Consider the following 24,861-nt stretch of genomic DNA (forward strand, 5'->3'; position numbering starts at 1 on the left):
TGGTTCCCATGGCCGTTCCCCTAATCTGCAAGTAAAATTTCTCCTGATATACGAAGTAGTTATTTTTTAATACAAAAGATATGCATTCCAAAAGGAAATCTCTTTGCTTGACTGGCATGTATATGTCCCTCTCCAAGTAATATTGGATGGCTTGAATACCCAGATGGTGTGCAATATTAGAATATAGGGCAGAGACATCACAGGTCAGCCATATCAAATTTCTTCCCTCTTTCTTTATGTGTGATAACTTATATATTAAGTCTGGTGTGTCTTTTATGTAGGATTTTAAAGTAATCACAGATTTTTTTAAAAAGGAATCCACATATTCGGATAAATTACAGGTTAAATTATCGATTCCTGATATGATGGGCCTCCCCGGAGGGTCCACCATACTCTTATGTATCTTTGGGAGGTGATAGTAATATGCCAAATTTGGTGCATAGGGTATTAAATAGTCTCTCTCTTTCTTAGTGAGTATTCCCTCTAACCAGCCTGCATCAACCATTTTAATCATGTTAGTTAGAAATTTTGCTGTGGGATTGTATGTTAATAATTTGTAATATTCTGTGTCTAAAAGAATACGATCAGCTTCTTTGATATAATCCTTAATATTCTGGATGACTATCCCACCTCCCTTGTCCGCTTGTCTAATTGCTATATTTTTGTTGGCTGCTAGTCTAGATAAAGCTGTTAATTCATAAGCATTCAAATTAGGATTCTTAATATTTTTTTCAGAAAGTTTGCCAAATTCTTCCAAAACTAGATTTTGAAATATTTCTAGACTAGTTCCTGTGCAAGGAGGATTAAAGTTGGATTTAGGGGTCAAATCAGAATGTAAATAATTCTCAAATAATTCATCACATAATATCTCAGGCTCAAAATAGATAATATCTGTCAAGGGCCTTTCTGTCATTTCATTCGTTAGAATTGGTGCATGACCAGTACCTTTGAGCTTCTTGTCACAGAAATATCTTTGGATCGACAATTTTCGCACAAATTTATTTAAATCTACAAATAATTCGAACAAATTGTGATTTCTAGAAGGACAGAAAGAGAGCCCTCTATTTAAAACTCCCACCTCCTCATTAGTTAAAACATGATCAGAAAGATTAAAGATGTTCTCCCTCATTCGTTTAAATTTCTCCTTTTGGGATGACTTAGCTCTCCCTCTGCTGCCACGTTGGCGTATGATCTTTTTTTCGGGGTAGTTATTGCAATCTCTCTTTCTGGGCCCCTCTCTAGCTGTTTTAATCGTATCGGTGTGTGTCTTACCTGCGGGGAGTTGTAGGGTAATCTCTGTGCCTGATGAAAAACCTGCGGGCTACTCATGGGTTCCCTCTCTTGTCTTTGTACAAAATTGCTATTATTTGTCATATGGCTTCTAGTGTCATTATGGTGGTTATTTCTAGGGGTATATGTGTTTGGATCCCTTGTGTTGTCTGGGAATCGATGAGATCTATAGTGATGGTGGCCAAATTCATTTTGGTGGTCCCTATTGGACCAATGTCTCCAATCTCTATTAAACTCGTTTCTAGGCGTGTAACTATAGTTTTGTTTATAACTATAGTTATAATTATCATCCCCTCTCTCATGGTGGGAGACTTGATTCCCATAGTTGGAGAGATAATTACTGTTACCCACAGAATGATTGGATATATAATTACTATTGCTAGCAGAATTCTTTCTATTTCTACTAAAATTATTATTCCTAAATTGGACATTTTTCTTTTTGTCCTTGGGTTTTTTGTAATCAACTTTAACCCAGGTGTCTGGTCCAATTGCATTCGAGACAGGCTCCTGATTATCAGATTCTTCTAATTTATTCCTAGAGTGTGAGTCATATACTTTATCCTCTAAATAGTCTTGTTCATCCCTCGCTAACTTTTTAATTTTGGTGGATATAATTTTCTTTTGGAATACATCAGATTTCTCCTGTACCTCTTGGGTAAATTTAGCATAATCTGTATTAGACTCAAACTTAAGTAAACAATTTTGGATTTCCTCTATCTCTGTCTCTACTTTATTCAAAAGGGTCTCCCGAAATTCAATTAAAAGATCTATAAGTTTAAAAGAACATTCAGTTAAAATACTAAGCCATTTGGTAGTAAGTTCAGGATCATGTTTAAAAGAACACTGTTTGGATATCCTTAGACCCCTTGGTATATGCCCTTTTTCTTTATATTTACGAAGTGTATCTATATCCCACCAGTGTCTATGTTCGTTCTTAAGTGCTTCCTCTAATTTGTGAAATAATTGAACCATAGATAGATCACTGGTGGATTCATTACACATATCTATAGTATTATCATTGCAGCTTAGGGCTTTTCTATTGTTGATCCTTTGATCTTTGCTCTGCATTGTACTACTAAGTGATAAATTCTGATAGGGAATAATAAGTGTACTAAATAGAAAAAATGTGTCAATAATTATAATGTGATAAAGTTATCTAATGAAGTGAATCAAATAAATAATTATATGAGATGTGTATAAAAAATATATATAAAAAATATAATTTTGTAATGTATTCAATGATGCCCACAATACTCTAGTGATATATAATATAATAGTGGGTGATCGAATGTGAACTATTGTGAAGTAATTAAAATATTCAAACCTAGTCGCAACCTAATCGATTCCCAAAAAAGAAGATCAAAAAAGTGCTAGTGTATAATTAGTGCGCCAATGGTCTGAAAATCCACTGTCTGTATGACAGTGAGACACAATCACAGTGTTAAAAATCTAAATATATAACTATACGATACAAATCGTTATAGAAAAATACCCCAATCAAATTATATTAGGATACAAATGAATTCTTAAGAAACAAATAAATAAATTCTTCTTAGATATTAAAAGTGATAACATAATATAGTGGTGTCTTTGCAGCAAACACCCCAAAATAATAAAGTGATAAAACTGCAAGGCACTGTAAATAATGAACACAGCAATGTGATAGAATTGTAAAATGTTATAGTGAAAAAGTCCCAATGATCAAAGTTCAAAGTGTTACATATATGATGGGCGTAATGTCCAAATCACAGTAGGCAGGCTCTTCTCCAAAAGATCCCTGTTGGTGACCCAGGGGTGGATACTATATAGAAAAAAAGATAAAAGAAGGCGCCAACATAGTGCGGTTACCAATGGGATGGAACACGCTTAGTAAATAATACCAGGTACTCACAGGATGAAAGACACTTGAGAAGTGTCACAGGTGCCTCCTGGACTCTCAGAGTTGTCCAGCTAACTCCCACTCCACTGTGGTGGTAAGGTTCCGCTTGTCTCTACCGATTAGGATGGCTCCGCTAGTGGTTGTGGCTCCCAGCCAGTATTCCAATAGGACTCTCTTGCGGTTTCCCCAAATCCAGCTATCCAGTTAAAATCCGTGCTCTCCGGTGAGAGGTGATACAGCAAGGATAAAAGTGGTTTGTGACGGTAGTAACAAACTACAATATTGCCAATAAAAATATCAGAAAAGAAAGTTCGTGGCTGCAGTAATAAAATCAAAAAAAGACTTTATTTACACAACGTTTCTCGGTCTGTACGTGACCGTTTCCTCAGGTGCATAAGTGTATAATAAAACACATAAAAACCACGAACTTATATCAGTATTACAGCGTCTCCAAATGCATACTGCGCATGTACGTGGGTGTGTCCCCATACTGGGAGTTCAATTGGCGTTAACTAACCAATGAGGTGCTTGTAATCACACACCTCCATAATTACGAGTGTATTGGGGAATTACTCAGTGTGGTTTTAACAAATAGCCCACACAGTTTTAAAAGCCGCAACGGGCCATGGTAATCAATAAATCTAATGAACAGATACAGTACAAGAAAAAATATTATCTAAAAAAATATATACATGTATATAAAAATATATATAAAAACATATCAATAAAATGTGTAAATATACAAACTACCAGATTGGGCACACCCACTCGCTATGTATACAAACATACTATTACTAACGTTCATGAAGTCATTAACTCTTCATAAAATTAGTTCACATACAGATGGTTAATTGCATGGATATAGGAGAGATCTTACATGTAAAATGCAAACTATGAATATAGTAACCTATATGTAAAAAAATATATTAGAAGTATAATACGTCTCTCCCCAAAGATACGATTAATTCCATAATTTGGTTAAAAATGACAGTATTAGATAAATCCATATTCGTCTACGTGATCAGAGAGAAAATTGCTTAACCCTAGACAGAGCGATTAATGAAAAAAACTTAGCTAAGGTGAATGAAAAGGATTTAGAACCCAATCCAACCTGACTGTCTAATTATAAGGACTTGTAATAACTGTGTTAGCTCATTAATGGACATTAATCATGTTGTTTCTATAAGGTGCCTAGACTCAAACTGGTTATACTTATTTAGAGGTGCATAACGTGACATTCATATAAATAGTAACGATATATTGTATATCCAAATACATTAAATTTTATAACCACATATACATGTTGATGCTAACAGGAGTCAGGAACCAAGCCCTACAAATCTAAATAAAAATACTAATTATAATGACCTTGAATTAAGATACTAAGTGTTGAGTTTGCTATATGTGGACTATAGTTTGATCACTTGATGATGTTCATTATTCCTCATAATAGAGTGCTTATAATTATAGTAAAATTATTTAGCTAACATATACCTAGTGTATTAGATGAAAAGGGTCAAATTAAAGCTAGATGGTAATCTCACATCAATGAAGGAGGATAATAACAATAAGGTTATAATAAGTCTAGCAGTATAATAATATCAGTGTGGAGCCTATATATCAGGGGTGGGTATTAAAGTCCTATATTAAACTAAATACAGAATGACTCATAGTGGATCAGTTAGTTGAAGGCCGCCATATCAATATTAGCGTTTAGGCCACCAGGGGACAGGGTGCGCATCTTCCAGATCCAAAAAGTCTCCCTTTGTCTTAAATGCAAATATCTGTTTCTACCCCATTTGGGGTACACTTGTTCTAGAGGGAATATGCTAAACACATTTGATGTATTAGTATGGCATGTATTAGCATGCCTAGGGACACTATGATTGGCAATGTTTTTACTGATATTCCTTAGATGCTCACCCCATCTTTTTTTGAGGGGTCTCGAGGTCCTACCCACATACTGGACCCCACAGCTGCATTCTAACAAATAAACTACAAAGGCCGAATCACATGTGAAGTGTGTTTTGATATGACATTTTTCCTTACTAATATAGGATGCAAATTCAGTTCTCTTGCTATTTGTGTATTGACATAATCCACAATTAGCTCTATTGCACTTAAAAAAACCTGGTTTGTCTAGGAACTTATTACCTCCTGTACTACTTAATTTACTCGTCAGTGATCTTTTCTTCATTACTATTTTACTCGGGGCTAGTACATTCTTTAACGTGGGAGCTCGTCTAAAAGTACAGACAGGTGTATTACCTATACTATCCCTCAGCAAAGGGTCCCCTGTCAAAATGTGCCAGTGTTTGCCTAATATAGTTTTAATTTTATTGTGGTTGTTATTGAATTGAGTTATGAATCTGACTTTCTCACTCCCTTTAATAGAACCTCCAATAGGTATAGTCTCCTTATTCTTGGCAAAGAAATCTTCTCTGCATTTATTTCTTGCTCTCTTGTAGCTAGTCTCAATAAGATCTGTGGGGTAATGTTTTTCAACAAACCTTTTCTTTAAAATATTAGCTTGTATATCAAAACTGTCTAAATCTGTGCAATTCCTACGAATCCTACAGAATTGGTTGTAAGGGATATTGTTCTTCCACGGTAAGTGGTGGTTGCTTTTATAGTTCAAATAACTGTTAGCATCCACCGACTTAAAAAAAGTTTTGGTAGAGATGTTACCTACACTGTCCCATGTTAAAATGAGATCCAGAAATTCTATACTAATCGCATCTATTTTAGAAGTGAAGTTCAGACCTAATGAATTGTTATTTAGACTATCCAAAAATTTCTGAGCCAATGATGTGTCCCCCTCCCAGATGAACAACAGGTCATCTATGAAGCGGCCATAGAAAACCAGGCTCGCCCCATATGAGGAAGGATATATATATTGTTCCTCAAAAAATCCCATAAAGAGATTAGCAAAACTAGGGGCGAACCTGGTTCCCATGGCCGTTCCCCTAATCTGCAAGTAAAATTTCTCCTGATATACGAAGTAGTTATTTTTTAATACAAAAGATATGCATTCCAAAAGGAAATCTCTTTGCTTGACTGGCATGTATATGTCCCTCTCCAAGTAATATTGGATGGCTTGAATACCCAGATGGTGTGCAATATTAGAATATAGGGCAGAGACATCACAGGTCAGCCATATCAAATTTCTTCCCTCTTTCTTTATGTGTGATAACTTATATATTAAGTCTGGTGTGTCTTTTATGTAGGATTTTAAAGTAATCACAGATTTTTTTAAAAAGGAATCCACATATTCGGATAAATTACAGGTTAAATTATCGATTCCTGATATGATGGGCCTCCCCGGAGGGTCCACCATACTCTTATGTATCTTTGGGAGGTGATAGTAATATGCCAAATTTGGTGCATAGGGTATTAAATAGTCTCTCTCTTTCTTAGTGAGTATTCCCTCTAACCAGCCTGCATCAACCATTTTAATCATGTTAGTTAGAAATTTTGCTGTGGGATTGTATGTTAATAATTTGTAATATTCTGTGTCTAAAAGAATACGATCAGCTTCTTTGATATAATCCTTAATATTCTGGATGACTATCCCACCTCCCTTGTCCGCTTGTCTAATTGCTATATTTTTGTTGGCTGCTAGTCTAGATAAAGCTGTTAATTCATAAGCATTCAAATTAGGATTCTTAATATTTTTTTCAGAAAGTTTGCCAAATTCTTCCAAAACTAGATTTTGAAATATTTCTAGACTAGTTCCTGTGCAAGGAGGATTAAAGTTGGATTTAGGGGTCAAATCAGAATGTAAATAATTCTCAAATAATTCATCACATAATATCTCAGGCTCAAAATAGATAATATCTGTCAAGGGCCTTTCTGTCATTTCATTCGTTAGAATTGGTGCATGACCAGTACCTTTGAGCTTCTTGTCACAGAAATATCTTTGGATCGACAATTTTCGCACAAATTTATTTAAATCTACAAATAATTCGAACAAATTGTGATTTCTAGAAGGACAGAAAGAGAGCCCTCTATTTAAAACTCCCACCTCCTCATTAGTTAAAACATGATCAGAAAGATTAAAGATGTTCTCCCTCATTCGTTTAAATTTCTCCTTTTGGGATGACTTAGCTCTCCCTCTGCTGCCACGTTGGCGTATGATCTTTTTTTCGGGGTAGTTATTGCAATCTCTCTTTCTGGGCCCCTCTCTAGCTGTTTTAATCGTATCGGTGTGTGTCTTACCTGCGGGGAGTTGTAGGGTAATCTCTGTGCCTGATGAAAAACCTGCGGGCTACTCATGGGTTCCCTCTCTTGTCTTTGTACAAAATTGCTATTATTTGTCATATGGCTTCTAGTGTCATTATGGTGGTTATTTCTAGGGGTATATGTGTTTGGATCCCTTGTGTTGTCTGGGAATCGATGAGATCTATAGTGATGGTGGCCAAATTCATTTTGGTGGTCCCTATTGGACCAATGTCTCCAATCTCTATTAAACTCGTTTCTAGGCGTGTAACTATAGTTTTGTTTATAACTATAGTTATAATTATCATCCCCTCTCTCATGGTGGGAGACTTGATTCCCATAGTTGGAGAGATAATTACTGTTACCCACAGAATGATTGGATATATAATTACTATTGCTAGCAGAATTCTTTCTATTTCTACTAAAATTATTATTCCTAAATTGGACATTTTTCTTTTTGTCCTTGGGTTTTTTGTAATCAACTTTAACCCAGGTGTCTGGTCCAATTGCATTCGAGACAGGCTCCTGATTATCAGATTCTTCTAATTTATTCCTAGAGTGTGAGTCATATACTTTATCCTCTAAATAGTCTTGTTCATCCCTCGCTAACTTTTTAATTTTGGTGGATATAATTTTCTTTTGGAATACATCAGATTTCTCCTGTACCTCTTGGGTAAATTTAGCATAATCTGTATTAGACTCAAACTTAAGTAAACAATTTTGGATTTCCTCTATCTCTGTCTCTACTTTATTCAAAAGGGTCTCCCGAAATTCAATTAAAAGATCTATAAGTTTAAAAGAACATTCAGTTAAAATACTAAGCCATTTGGTAGTAAGTTCAGGATCATGTTTAAAAGAACACTGTTTGGATATCCTTAGACCCCTTGGTATATGCCCTTTTTCTTTATATTTACGAAGTGTATCTATATCCCACCAGTGTCTATGTTCGTTCTTAAGTGCTTCCTCTAATTTGTGAAATAATTGAACCATAGATAGATCACTGGTGGATTCATTACACATATCTATAGTATTATCATTGCAGCTTAGGGCTTTTCTATTGTTGATCCTTTGATCTTTGCTCTGCATTGTACTACTAAGTGATAAATTCTGATAGGGAATAATAAGTGTACTAAATAGAAAAAATGTGTCAATAATTATAATGTGATAAAGTTATCTAATGAAGTGAATCAAATAAATAATTATATGAGATGTGTATAAAAAATATATATAAAAAATATAATTTTGTAATGTATTCAATGATGCCCACAATACTCTAGTGATATATAATATAATAGTGGGTGATCGAATGTGAACTATTGTGAAGTAATTAAAATATTCAAACCTAGTCGCAACCTAATCGATTCCCAAAAAAGAAGATCAAAAAAGTGCTAGTGTATAATTAGTGCGCCAATGGTCTGAAAATCCACTGTCTGTATGACAGTGAGACACAATCACAGTGTTAAAAATCTAAATATATAACTATACGATACAAATCGTTATAGAAAAATACCCCAATCAAATTATATTAGGATACAAATGAATTCTTAAGAAACAAATAAATAAATTCTTCTTAGATATTAAAAGTGATAACATAATATAGTGGTGTCTTTGCAGCAAACACCCCAAAATAATAAAGTGATAAAACTGCAAGGCACTGTAAATAATGAACACAGCAATGTGATAGAATTGTAAAATGTTATAGTGAAAAAGTCCCAATGATCAAAGTTCAAAGTGTTACATATATGATGGGCGTAATGTCCAAATCACAGTAGGCAGGCTCTTCTCCAAAAGATCCCTGTTGGTGACCCAGGGGTGGATACTATATAGAAAAAAAGATAAAAGAAGGCGCCAACATAGTGCGGTTACCAATGGGATGGAACACGCTTAGTAAATAATACCAGGTACTCACAGGATGAAAGACACTTGAGAAGTGTCACAGGTGCCTCCTGGACTCTCAGAGTTGTCCAGCTAACTCCCACTCCACTGTGGTGGTAAGGTTCCGCTTGTCTCTACCGATTAGGATGGCTCCGCTATCAGAATTTATCACTTAGTAGTACAATGCAGAGCAAAGATCAAAGGATCAACAATAGAAAAGCCCTAAGCTGCAATGATAATACTATAGATATGTGTAATGAATCCACCAGTGATCTATCTATGGTTCAATTATTTCACAAATTAGAGGAAGCACTTAAGAACGAACATAGACACTGGTGGGATATAGATACACTTCGTAAATATAAAGAAAAAGGGCATATACCAAGGGGTCTAAGGATATCCAAACAGTGTTCTTTTAAACATGATCCTGAACTTACTACCAAATGGCTTAGTATTTTAACTGAATGTTCTTTTAAACTTATAGATCTTTTAATTGAATTTCGGGAGACCCTTTTGAATAAAGTAGAGACAGAGATAGAGGAAATCCAAAATTGTTTACTTAAGTTTGAGTCTAATACAGATTATGCTAAATTTACCCAAGAGGTACAGGAGAAATCTGATGTATTCCAAAAGAAAATTATATCCACCAAAATTAAAAAGTTAGCGAGGGATGAACAAGACTATTTAGAGGATAAAGTATATGACTCACACTCTAGGAATAAATTAGAAGAATCTGATAATCAGGAGCCTGTCTCGAATGCAATTGGACCAGACACCTGGGTTAAAGTTGATTACAAAAAACCCAAGGACAAAAAGAAAAATGTCCAATTTAGGAATAATAATTTTAGTAGAAATAGAAAGAATTCTGCTAGCAATAGTAATTATATATCCAATCATTCTGTGGGTAACAGTAATTATCTCTCCAACTATGGGAATCAAGTCTCCCACCATGAGAGAGGGGATGATAATTATAACTATAGTTATAAACAAAACTATAGTTACACGCCTAGAAACGAGTTTAATAGAGATTGGAGACATTGGTCCAATAGGGACCACCAAAATGAATTTGGCCACCATCACTATAGATCTCATCGATTCCCAGACAACACAAGGGATCCAAACACATATACCCCTAGAAATAACCACCATAATGACACTAGAAGCCATATGACAAATAATAGCAATTTTGTACAAAGACAAGAGAGGGAACCCATGAGTAGCCCGCAGGTTTTTCATCAGGCACAGAGATTACCCTACAACTCCCCGCAGGTAAGACACACACCGATACGATTAAAACAGCTAGAGAGGGGCCCAGAAAGAGAGATTGCAATAACTACCCCGAAAAAAAGATCATACGCCAACGTGGCAGCAGAGGGAGAGCTAAGTCATCCCAAAAGGAGAAATTTAAACGAATGAGGGAGAACATCTTTAATCTTTCTGATCATGTTTTAACTAATGAGGAGGTGGGAGTTTTAAATAGAGGGCTCTCTTTCTGTCCTTCTAGAAATCACAATTTGTTCGAATTATTTGTAGATTTAAATAAATTTGTGCGAAAATTGTCGATCCAAAGATATTTCTGTGACAAGAAGCTCAAAGGTACTGGTCATGCACCAATTCTAACGAATGAAATGACAGAAAGGCCCTTGACAGATATTATCTATTTTGAGCCTGAGATATTATGTGATGAATTATTTGAGAATTATTTACATTCTGATTTGACCCCTAAATCCAACTTTAATCCTCCTTGCACAGGAACTAGTCTAGAAATATTTCAAAATCTAGTTTTGGAAGAATTTGGCAAACTTTCTGAAAAAAATATTAAGAATCCTAATTTGAATGCTTATGAATTAACAGCTTTATCTAGACTAGCAGCCAACAAAAATATAGCAATTAGACAAGCGGACAAGGGAGGTGGGATAGTCATCCAGAATATTAAGGATTATATCAAAGAAGCTGATCGTATTCTTTTAGACACAGAATATTACAAATTATTAACATACAATCCCACAGCAAAATTTCTAACTAACATGATTAAAATGGTTGATGCAGGCTGGTTAGAGGGAATACTCACTAAGAAAGAGAGAGACTATTTAATACCCTATGCACCAAATTTGGCATATTACTATCACCTCCCAAAGATACATAAGAGTATGGTGGACCCTCCGGGGAGGCCCATCATATCAGGAATCGATAATTTAACCTGTAATTTATCCGAATATGTGGATTCCTTTTTAAAAAAATCTGTGATTACTTTAAAATCCTACATAAAAGACACACCAGACTTAATATATAAGTTATCACACATAAAGAAAGAGGGAAGAAATTTGATATGGCTGACCTGTGATGTCTCTGCCCTATATTCTAATATTGCACACCATCTGGGTATTCAAGCCATCCAATATTACTTGGAGAGGGACATATACATGCCAGTCAAGCAAAGAGATTTCCTTTTGGAATGCATATCTTTTGTATTAAAAAATAACTACTTCGTATATCAGGAGAAATTTTACTTGCAGATTAGGGGAACGGCCATGGGAACCAGGTTCGCCCCTAGTTTTGCTAATCTCTTTATGGGATTTTTTGAGGAACAATATATATATCCTTCCTCATATGGGGCGAGCCTGGTTTTCTATGGCCGCTTCATAGATGACCTGTTGTTCATCTGGGAGGGGGACACATCATTGGCTCAGAAATTTTTGGATAGTCTAAATAACAATTCATTAGGTCTGAACTTCACTTCTAAAATAGATGCGATTAGTATAGAATTTCTGGATCTCATTTTAACATGGGACAGTGTAGGTAACATCTCTACCAAAACTTTTTTTAAGTCGGTGGATGCTAACAGTTATTTGAACTATAAAAGCAACCACCACTTACCGTGGAAGAACAATATCCCTTACAACCAATTCTGTAGGATTCGTAGGAATTGCACAGATTTAGACAGTTTTGATATACAAGCTAATATTTTAAAGAAAAGGTTTGTTGAAAAACATTACCCCACAGATCTTATTGAGACTAGCTACAAGAGAGCAAGAAATAAATGCAGAGAAGATTTCTTTGCCAAGAATAAGGAGACTATACCTATTGGAGGTTCTATTAAAGGGAGTGAGAAAGTCAGATTCATAACTCAATTCAATAACAACCACAATAAAATTAAAACTATATTAGGCAAACACTGGCACATTTTGACAGGGGACCCTTTGCTGAGGGATAGTATAGGTAATACACCTGTCTGTACTTTTAGACGAGCTCCCACGTTAAAGAATGTACTAGCCCCGAGTAAAATAGTAATGAAGAAAAGATCACTGACGAGTAAATTAAGTAGTACAGGAGGTAATAAGTTCCTAGACAAACCAGGTTTTTTTAAGTGCAATAGAGCTAATTGTGGATTATGTCAATACACAAATAGCAAGAGAACTGAATTTGCATCCTATATTAGTAAGGAAAAATGTCATATCAAAACACACTTCACATGTGATTCGGCCTTTGTAGTTTATTTGTTAGAATGCAGCTGTGGGGTCCAGTATGTGGGTAGGACCTCGAGACCCCTCAAAAAAAGATGGGGTGAGCATCTAAGGAATATCAGTAAAAACATTGCCAATCATAGTGTCCCTAGGCATGCTAATACATGCCATACTAATACATCAAATGTGTTTAGCATATTCCCTCTAGAACAAGTGTACCCCAAATGGGGTAGAAACAGATATTTGCATTTAAGACAAAGGGAGACTTTTTGGATCTGGAAGATGCGCACCCTGTCCCCTGGTGGCCTAAACGCTAATATTGATATGGCGGCCTTCAACTAACTGATCCACTATGAGTCATTCTGTATTTAGTTTAATATAGGACTTTAATACCCACCCCTGATATATAGGCTCCACACTGATATTATTATACTGCTAGACTTATTATAACCTTATTGTTATTATCCTCCTTCATTGATGTGAGATTACCATCTAGCTTTAATTTGACCCTTTTCATCTAATACACTAGGTATATGTTAGCTAAATAATTTTACTATAATTATAAGCACTCTATTATGAGGAATAATGAACATCATCAAGTGATCAAACTATAGTCCACATATAGCAAACTCAACACTTAGTATCTTAATTCAAGGTCATTATAATTAGTATTTTTATTTAGATTTGTAGGGCTTGGTTCCTGACTCCTGTTAGCATCAACATGTATATGTGGTTATAAAATTTAATGTATTTGGATATACAATATATCGTTACTATTTATATGAATGTCACGTTATGCACCTCTAAATAAGTATAACCAGTTTGAGTCTAGGCACCTTATAGAAACAACATGATTAATGTCCATTAATGAGCTAACACAGTTATTACAAGTCCTTATAATTAGACAGTCAGGTTGGATTGGGTTCTAAATCCTTTTCATTCACCTTAGCTAAGTTTTTTTCATTAATCGCTCTGTCTAGGGTTAAGCAATTTTCTCTCTGATCACGTAGACGAATATGGATTTATCTAGTACTGTCATTTTTAACCAAATTATGGAATTAATCGTATCTTTGGGGAGAGACGTATTATACTTCTAATATATTTTTTTACATATAGGTTACTATATTCATAGTTTGCATTTTACATGTAAGATCTCTCCTATATCCATGCAATTAACCATCTGTATGTGAACTAATTTTATGAAGAGTTAATGACTTCATGAACGTTAGTAATAGTATGTTTGTATACATAGCGAGTGGGTGTGCCCAATCTGGTAGTTTGTATATTTACACATTTTATTGATATGTTTTTATATATATTTTTATATACATGTATATATTTTTTTAGATAATATTTTTTCTTGTACTGTATCTGTTCATTAGATTTATTGATTACCATGGCCCGTTGCGGCTTTTAAAACTGTGTGGGCTATTTGTTAAAACCACACTGAGTAATTCCCCAATACACTCGTAATTATGGAGGTGTGTGATTACAAGCACCTCATTGGTTAGTTAACGCCAATTGAACTCCCAGTATGGGGACACACCCACGTACATGCGCAGTATGCATTTGGAGACGCTGTAATACTGATATAAGTTCGTGGTTTTTATGTGTTTTATTATACACTTATGCACCTGAGGAAACGGTCACGTACAGACCGAGAAACGTTGTGTAAATAAAGTCTTTTTTTGATTTTATTACTGCAGCCACGAACTTTCTTTTCTGATATTTTTATTGGCAATATTGTAGTTTGTTACTACCGTCACAAACCACTTTTATCCTTGCTGTATCACCTCTCACCGGAGAGCACGGATTTTAACTGGATAGCTGGATTTGGGGAAACCGCAAGAGAGTCCTATTGGAATACTGGCTGGGAGCCACAACCACTAGCGGAGCCATCCTAATCGGTAGAGACAAGCGGAACCTTACCACCACAGTGGAGTGGGAGTTAGCTGGACAACTCTGAGAGTCCAGGAGGCACCTGTGACACTTCTCAAGTGTCTTTCATCCTGTGAGTACCTGGTATTATTTACTAAGCGTGTTCCATCCCATTGGTAACCGCACTATGTTGGCGCCTTCTTTTATCTTTTTTTCTATATAGTATCCACCCCTGGGTCACCAACAGGGATCTTTTGGAGAAGAGCCTGCCTACTGTGATTTGGACATTACGCCCATCATATATGTAACACTTTGAACTTTGATCATTGGGACTTTTTCACTATAACATTTTACAATTCTATCACATTGCTGTGTTCATTATTTACAGTGCCTTGCAGTTTTATCACTTTATTATTTTGGGGTGTTTGCTGCAAAGACACCACTATATTATGTTATCACTTTTAATATCTAAGAAGAATTTATTTATTTGTTTCTTAAGAATTCATTTGTATCCTAATATAATTTGATTGGGGTATTTTTCTATAACGATTTGTATCGTATAGTTATATATTTAGATTTTTAACACTGTGATTGTGTCTCACTGTCATACAGACAGTGGATTTTCAGACCATTGGCGCACTAATTATACACTAGCACTTTTTTGATCTTCTTTTTTGGGAATCGATTAGGTTGCGACTAGGTTTGAATATTTTAATTACTTCACAATAGTTCACATTCGATCACCCACTATTATATTATATATCACTAGAGTATTGTGGGCATCATTGAATACATTACAAAATTATATTTTTTATATATATTTTTTATACACATCTCATATAATTATTTATTTGATTCACTTCATTAGATAACTTTATCACATTATAATTATTGACACATTTTTTCTATTTAGTACACTTATTATTCCCTATCAGAATTTATCACTTAGTAGTACAATGCAGAGCAAAGATCAAAGGATCAACAATAGAAAAGCCCTAAGCTGCAATGATAATACTATAGATATGTGTAATGAATCCACCAGTGATCTATCTATGGTTCAATTATTTCACAAATTAGAGGAAGCACTTAAGAACGAACATAGACACTGGTGGGATATAGATACACTTCGTAAATATAAAGAAAAAGGGCATATACCAAGGGGTCTAAGGATATCCAAACAGTGTTCTTTTAAACATGATCCTGAACTTACTACCAAATGGCTTAGTATTTTAACTGAATGTTCTTTTAAACTTATAGATCTTTTAATTGAATTTCGGGAGACCCTTTTGAATAAAGTAGAGACAGAGATAGAGGAAATCCAAAATTGTTTACTTAAGTTTGAGTCTAATACAGATTATGCTAAATTTACCCAAGAGGTACAGGAGAAATCTGATGTATTCCAAAAGAAAATTATATCCACCAAAATTAAAAAGTTAGCGAGGGATGAACAAGACTATTTAGAGGATAAAGTATATGACTCACACTCTAGGAATAAATTAGAAGAATCTGATAATCAGGAGCCTGTCTCGAATGCAATTGGACCAGACACCTGGGTTAAAGTTGATTACAAAAAACCCAAGGACAAAAAGAAAAATGTCCAATTTAGGAATAATAATTTTAGTAGAAATAGAAAGAATTCTGCTAGCAATAGTAATTATATATCCAATCATTCTGTGGGTAACAGTAATTATCTCTCCAACTATGGGAATCAAGTCTCCCACCATGAGAGAGGGGATGATAATTATAACTATAGTTATAAACAAAACTATAGTTACACGCCTAGAAACGAGTTTAATAGAGATTGGAGACATTGGTCCAATAGGGACCACCAAAATGAATTTGGCCACCATCACTATAGATCTCATCGATTCCCAGACAACACAAGGGATCCAAACACATATACCCCTAGAAATAACCACCATAATGACACTAGAAGCCATATGACAAATAATAGCAATTTTGTACAAAGACAAGAGAGGGAACCCATGAGTAGCCCGCAGGTTTTTCATCAGGCACAGAGATTACCCTACAACTCCCCGCAGGTAAGACACACACCGATACGATTAAAACAGCTAGAGAGGGGCCCAGAAAGAGAGATTGCAATAACTACCCCGAAAAAAAGATCATACGCCAACGTGGCAGCAGAGGGAGAGCTAAGTCATCCCAAAAGGAGAAATTTAAACGAATGAGGGAGAACATCTTTAATCTTTCTGATCATGTTTTAACTAATGAGGAGGTGGGAGTTTTAAATAGAGGGCTCTCTTTCTGTCCTTCTAGAAATCACAATTTGTTCGAATTATTTGTAGATTTAAATAAATTTGTGCGAAAATTGTCGATCCAAAGATATTTCTGTGACAAGAAGCTCAAAGGTACTGGTCATGCACCAATTCTAACGAATGAAATGACAGAAAGGCCCTTGACAGATATTATCTATTTTGAGCCTGAGATATTATGTGATGAATTATTTGAGAATTATTTACATTCTGATTTGACCCCTAAATCCAACTTTAATCCTCCTTGCACAGGAACTAGTCTAGAAATATTTCAAAATCTAGTTTTGGAAGAATTTGGCAAACTTTCTGAAAAAAATATTAAGAATCCTAATTTGAATGCTTATGAATTAACAGCTTTATCTAGACTAGCAGCCAACAAAAATATAGCAATTAGACAAGCGGACAAGGGAGGTGGGATAGTCATCCAGAATATTAAGGATTATATCAAAGAAGCTGATCGTATTCTTTTAGACACAGAATATTACAAATTATTAACATACAATCCCACAGCAAAATTTCTAACTAACATGATTAAAATGGTTGATGCAGGCTGGTTAGAGGGAATACTCACTAAGAAAGAGAGAGACTATTTAATACCCTATGCACCAAATTTGGCATATTACTATCACCTCCCAAAGATACATAAGAGTATGGTGAACCCTCCGGGGAGGCCCATCATATCAGGAATCGATAATTTAACCTGTAATTTATCCGAATATGTGGATTCCTTTTTAAAAAAATCTGTGATTACTTTAAAATCCTACATAAAAGACACACCAGACTTAATATATAAGTTATCACACATAAAGAAAGAGGGAAGAAATTTGATATGGCTGACCTGTGATGTCTCTGCCCTATATTCTAATATTGCACACCATCTGGGTATTCAAGCCATCCAATATTACTTGGAGAGGGACATATACATGCCAGTCAAGCAAAGAGATTTCCTTTTGGAATGCATATCTTTTGTATTAAAAAATAACTACTTCGTATATCAGGAGAAATTTTACTTGCAGATTAGGGGAACGGCCATGGGAACCAGGTTCGCCCCTAGTTTTGCTAATCTCTTTATGGGATTTTTTGAGGAACAATATATATATCCTTCCTCATATGGGGCGAGCCTGGTTTTCTATGGCCGCTTCATAGATGACCTGTTGTTCATCTGGGAGGGGGACACATCATTGGCTCAGAAATTTTTGGATAGTCTAAATAACAATTCATTAGGTCTGAACTTCACTTCTAAAATAGATGCGATTAGTATAGAATTTCTGGATCTCATTTTAACATGGGACAGTGTAGGTAACATCTCTACCAAAACTTTTTTTAAGTCGGTGGATGCTAACAGTTATTTGAACTATAAAAGCAACCACCACTTACCGTGGAAGAACAATATCCCTTACAACCAATTCTGTAGGATTCGTAGGAATTGCACAGATTTAGACAGTTTTGATATACAAGCTAATATTTTAAAGAAAAGGTTTGTTGAAAAACATTACCCCACAGATCTTATTGAGACTAGCTACAAGAGAGCAAGAAATAAATGCAGAGAAGATTTCTTTGCCAAGAATAAGGAGACTATACCTATTGGAGGTTCTATTAAAGGGAGTGAGAAAGTCAGATTCATAACTCAATTCAATAACAACCACAATAAAATTAAAACTATATTAGGCAAACACTGGCACATTTTGACAGGGGACCCTTTGCTGAGGGATAGTATAGGTAATACACCTGTCTGTACTTTTAGACGAGCTCCCACGTTAAAGAATGTACTAGCCCCGAGTAAAATAGTAATGAAGAAAAGATCACTGACGAGTAAATTAAGTAGTACAGGAGGTAATAAGTTCCTAGACAAACCAGGTTTTTTTAAGTGCAATAGAGCTAATTGTGGATTATGTCAATACACAAATAGCAAGAGAACTGAATTTGCATCCTATATTAGTAAGGAAAAATGTCATATCAAAACACACTTCACATGTGATTCGGCCTTTGTAGTTTATTTGTTAGAATGCAGCTGTGGGGTCCAGTATGTGGGTAGGACCTCGAGACCCCTCAAAAAAAGATGGGGTGAGCATCTAAGGAATATCAGTAAAAACATTGCCAATCATAGTGTCCCTAGGCATGCTAATACATGCCATACTAATACATCAAATGTGTTTAGCATATTCCCTCTAGAACAAGTGTACCCCAAATGGGGTAGAAACAGATATTTGCATTTAAGACAAAGGGAGACTTTTTGGATCTGGAAGATGCGCACCCTGTCCCCTGGTGGCCTAAACGCTAATATTGATATGGCGGCCTTCAACTAACTGATCCACTATGAGTCATTCTGTATTTAGTTTAATATAGGACTTTAATACCCACCCCTGATATATAGGCTCCACACTGATATTATTATACTGCTAGACTTATTATAACCTTATTGTTATTATCCTCCTTCATTGATGTGAGATTACCATCTAGCTTTAATTTGACCCTTTTCATCTAATACACTAGGTATATGTTAGCTAAATAATTTTACTATAATTATAAGCACTCTATTATGAGGAATAATGAACATCATCAAGTGATCAAACTATAGTCCACATATAGCAAACTCAACACTTAGTATCTTAATTCAAGGTCATTATAATTAGTATTTTTATTTAGATTTGTAGGGCTTGGTTCCTGACTCCTGTTAGCATCAACATGTATATGTGGTTATAAAATTTAATGTATTTGGATATACAATATATCGTTACTATTTATATGAATGTCACGTTATGCACCTCTAAATAAGTATAACCAGTTTGAGTCTAGGCACCTTATAGAAACAACATGATTAATGTCCATTAATGAGCTAACACAGTTATTACAAGTCCTTATAATTAGACAGTCAGGTTGGATTGGGTTCTAAATCCTTTTCATTCACCTTAGCTAAGTTTTTTTCATTAATCGCTCTGTCTAGGGTTAAGCAATTTTCTCTCTGATCACGTAGACGAATATGGATTTATCTAATACTGTCATTTTTAACCAAATTATGGAATTAATCGTATCTTTGGGGAGAGACGTATTATACTTCTAATATATTTTTTTACATATAGGTTACTATATTCATAGTTTGCATTTTACATGTAAGATCTCTCCTATATCCATGCAATTAACCATCTGTATGTGAACTAATTTTATGAAGAGTTAATGACTTCATGAACGTTAGTAATAGTATGTTTGTATACATAGCGAGTGGGTGTGCCCAATCTGGTAGTTTGTATATTTACACATTTTATTGATATGTTTTTATATATATTTTTATATACATGTATATATTTTTTTAGATAATATTTTTTCTTGTACTGTATCTGTTCATTAGATTTATTGATTACCATGGCCCGTTGCGGCTTTTAAAACTGTGTGGGCTATTTGTTAAAACCACACTGAGTAATTCCCCAATACACTCGTAATTATGGAGGTGTGTGATTACAAGCACCTCATTGGTTAGTTAACGCCAATTGAACTCCCAGTATGGGGACACACCCACGTACATGCGCAGTATGCATTTGGAGACGCTGTAATACTGATATAAGTTCGTGGTTTTTATGTGTTTTATTATACACTTATGCACCTGAGGAAACGGTCACGTACAGACCGAGAAACGTTGTGTAAATAAAGTCTTTTTTTGATTTTATTACTGCAGCCACGAACTTTCTTTTCTGATATTTTTATTGGCAATATTGTAGTTTGTTACTACCGTCACAAACCACTTTTATCCTTGCTGTATCACCTCTCACCGGAGAGCACGGATTTTAACTGGATAGCTGGATTTGGGGAAACCGCAAGAGAGTCCTATTGGAATACTGGCTGGGAGCCACAACCACTAGCGGAGCCATCCTAATCGGTAGAGACAAGCGGAACCTTACCACCACAGTGGAGTGGGAGTTAGCTGGACAACTCTGAGAGTCCAGGAGGCACCTGTGACACTTCTCAAGTGTCTTTCATCCTGTGAGTACCTGGTATTATTTACTAAGCGTGTTCCATCCCATTGGTAACCGCACTATGTTGGCGCCTTCTTTTATCTTTTTTTCTATATAGTATCCACCCCTGGGTCACCAACAGGGATCTTTTGGAGAAGAGCCTGCCTACTGTGATTTGGACATTACGCCCATCATATATGTAACACTTTGAACTTTGATCATTGGGACTTTTTCACTATAACATTTTACAATTCTATCACATTGCTGTGTTCATTATTTACAGTGCCTTGCAGTTTTATCACTTTATTATTTTGGGGTGTTTGCTGCAAAGACACCACTATATTATGTTATCACTTTTAATATCTAAGAAGAATTTATTTATTTGTTTCTTAAGAATTCATTTGTATCCTAATATAATTTGATTGGGGTATTTTTCTATAACGATTTGTATCGTATAGTTATATATTTAGATTTTTAACACTGTGATTGTGTCTCACTGTCATACAGACAGTGGATTTTCAGACCATTGGCGCACTAATTATACACTAGCACTTTTTTGATACCCTAAAAAGAACTTTTCATGAATGACGACAGTTTAAACTAGCTACTTATTTACAGAATTAAGAAATTATCGTAAAATTACCACACAAAAAGTTAAAAAAAAAAATATATATTAATTACTACATTCCACAAAAAACCTTACTATATAAAAATAATGTTCATTGGCATCCTTTGATTCAGCTAAGACCAAACATGTACAGTATATAGTTATTATTTTTGATAATTTTAAGGTCTTTATCTGCAGCTATGTCTAAAACGATGCAATGGTTTAACTCTTATTTGGTATAGCAGAGCTGACCAGATTCTCAAAATTGACCCTTACAATTATATATATTTTTAAGATAGATAACCCAATGTATTGATCTAGGCCCATTTTGGTATAGTTCATATCACATTTGATCATATTAAAAACATTGTTAACTTTATCAAAAGCATTGGGCTTCACACTGAAATTATTTACACACGACTACTACAGTCATAAGACATATTGTTGTAAATGCTTTTCTAGTATCCCCTTTATACAGAAATGGCAGCCATGCATGGCTTTGCCACTGGTTTTTAATAATTAGAAGGCCTATAATTGCATTTGCACACCACAAGACTGAAATACCTGGCAATTAAATGTTAAAGGGACACTGAACCCAAATTTTTTTCTTTCTTGATTCGGATAGAGCATGCAAATTTAAGCAACTTTCTAATTTACTCCTATTATCAATTTTTCTTTGTTCTCTTGCTTTCTTTATTTGAAAAAGAAGGCATCTAAGCTATTTTTTTGGTTCAGGACCATGGAAAGCATTTGTTTATTGGTGGGTGAATTTATCCACCAATCAGCAAGAACAACACAGTGTGTTTACCAAAATGGGCCGGCATCTAAATTTACATTCTTGCATTTCAAATAAAGATACCAAGAGAATGAAGAAAATTTGATAATAGGAGTAAATTATAAAGTTGCTTAAAATTGCATGCTCTATCTGAATCGCGAAAGAAAACATTTGGGTTTAGTGTCCCTTTAAGGGTAATATTTGCTATAGTGTAGGGATTACCTCCCAAACAGCTCTCTCTCTTCTAACCCCCCTCACTGCCACTGGTGACCATCATCTTAGGTTCTGGTAACCAAGCTGCAGTTTATGGTTGTTTTCTTTTTTGTATTTATTTATTTAATTATTTTATATTTTTCTAATCTAAGTATCCCTCTTTACCCTCCTTGATCCCCCAAACAACTCTCTAAACCTCCCTCTCCCACTACCACCATCTTTGTTATGGCAGCCAGTCAGATTTTTATATTATGTATATAATCTGTAGTGTAGGGACCCCCCCTCCAAACAATCATATTTGTTTCTTTATTGTAGGTACATATTCCTACGAAAAACTTTTGCCATAGTGTAAGGACTTGTCCCTCCCGCGATGGGCTGTCCACCTGCTAATGTTACTGTCTGTACCGATCCTTCATATAGGAAGGGAGAACAATTCTTGCTCCCTTAAAATATGAATTATAGATACAATTAGGAGGGTGCTCAAATATAAAAGTTAGAGTATAAATATTTAATCTCATAAAATAGCATATATCATAAATATACATTGAAATATAATCTAATAAAAACTATAAAAGATGGTTTAGTCCTGGAAAGTCTCCCACAAACTTTACCAATAGATTAAAATATGTAGACCACCTTAAACAAAATATTGTGTCATGAAAATAACGATCCAATGACTTCAACATATAAGAATCAATTCATCTAAACATAGGCTGCACGTTAAAACTGTATTACTGAATAGTGCCACAAGCCCCGGTCTAAAATCCGTAAGCCGGATCTTCGCTATGATGTAAACAGCTGTAACTGGTGTAAGTGTAGGAGAAGCCCGAGAACGCCCAAGAGAAAATAACGATAAGTAAAGATACTTTTTACCGCTAAACAGTAAAATTACAATCAATACTTTTGTACACTCCACCTAGAGTTGTTTACATCATAGCAAAGGTCCGGCTTATTTGGTTGTTTTTTCTGTCTCAGTCATGTTTTAGCAGTGACATCACCAGGCACAAGAGAATTAAAAAAAATAGCGTGTTAATTGATCTGTGACGAGAAGCAACATTTGTATAAACCTGCTGATCTACCACACACGCCATTAATGAAAGCACTCTGAAAAACTCAGAGACATAAAGTTTTTGGTTATAGGGTTAACTGGCTGTAGTTACCTCAGACATAAAATCTGTTGGTTCCCTTGTCTAGTAATACATTCAATTTTGATTTTTAAAGGAAACTCCCTCCGTTCTTTTTTCATTACTAGTAAATTCATTTTACTACATTCATTTCTACATCTCTTTCTCCATGAAGAACTATGTGTATATATATATATATATATATATATATATCTTTTTTTCACATTCTCTTGTGTCAGGGTGCTAATAATGTTCATGTGGTTTTGACCAAAACCTGCTTAATTTGTTCTTTATAATAAGTGGTGTTTTGTTGCTTCTCTAGCGTATGTAGATCTATAGAATAAGTATTTAATTTTGATCGCAGACATATTATTTTCATTGTTATTTTAGCTCTGGAGATAAAAAGGAAAGTTTTGGTGGAGAGGATAGGTGAAGAAAATATTAATGGTCTACTGGACTGTTTAAGTGAAAAAAAAATTATTAATGATGATGAGTTTGAATCAATAACTCATGAACACAAGCTCAGAAGGGAGAAAATACGAACGCTAGTTGACATGATCATTAGAAAAGGAGATACAGCGTCAAGATCATTTTTAACGGCACTTCAAGATTTAGACCCTGCTCTGTGTCAAGATCTTAACATAAACTAGAAGTATTTCAGGTGTGTATTTTCCTACAGTAATTGTCTTGGAATATTTGAGTTATATGCTTCTTTCAATAAATAAATAATAATTAAAAGTAGCGCAAAAGTGTTCTAATTTGTTATATTATGCCATTTAAGCACTACTAAATCCTGCATGTTTATATGTTTACCCCCAGCAAAGGGTTTAAACACATAATTAAAGTACTGCTAGGAAGTTGTAGAGAACTGTTTGTCGTGAGTGGACACAGCCAGAGAGCCAATCAACAATGGCAGTCATGTGGCTGCTGCTGCTGATTGACTCACTGGCTGTGTCCCCTCAGGACCAGCCGTTCTCTGTGGCTCCCAGACAGTACATACACTATGTGTTTAACCCCTTACACTTCCTTTTCAGTATTTTTAGACACAGTGGGCTGCATTCTATAAAATGTCATATTTAGGTTAATATGAAATAAATCTCTGAGAAACCACAGTTCATTATGCCTGGGCCCCTTTCCAAAGCTGTGCAGTCTACTAGTAATGATGGGAGGGTAAAAATATGGAAAGAAAAATAAAACGTCAGGAATCTATTTTCCAGACACTGCTGCCTGGAGGACTTTACTAGGTAAGGTTGCTTCTGAGGAAGCAAAAACATCAAAATGGTAAAAACTTTGTAAAGGTACAGTATGTAGTGATGAC

The 24,861-nt window shown here is 35.0% G+C and overlaps 1 protein-coding gene across 1 annotated transcript in view; it reads left to right on the plus strand.

Moving 5' to 3' along the window:
- CARD18 (caspase recruitment domain family member 18) overlaps nt 1–24,284 on the plus strand; it is a 46,653-nt gene extending 22,369 nt beyond the window's left edge. The window contains exon 3 of the mRNA XM_053706346.1: nt 23,934–24,284. Within this exon, the coding sequence (XP_053562321.1) occupies nt 23,934–24,193 (260 nt within the window). The 3' untranslated portion in view covers nt 24,194–24,284. The remainder of the gene's footprint in view (nt 1–23,933) is intronic.
- Nucleotides 24,285–24,861: the final 577 nt, after the last annotated feature.

Source organism: Bombina bombina, chromosome 3, assembly GCF_027579735.1.
Source record: "Bombina bombina isolate aBomBom1 chromosome 3, aBomBom1.pri, whole genome shotgun sequence".
NCBI lineage: Eukaryota > Metazoa > Chordata > Amphibia > Anura > Bombinatoridae > Bombina > Bombina bombina.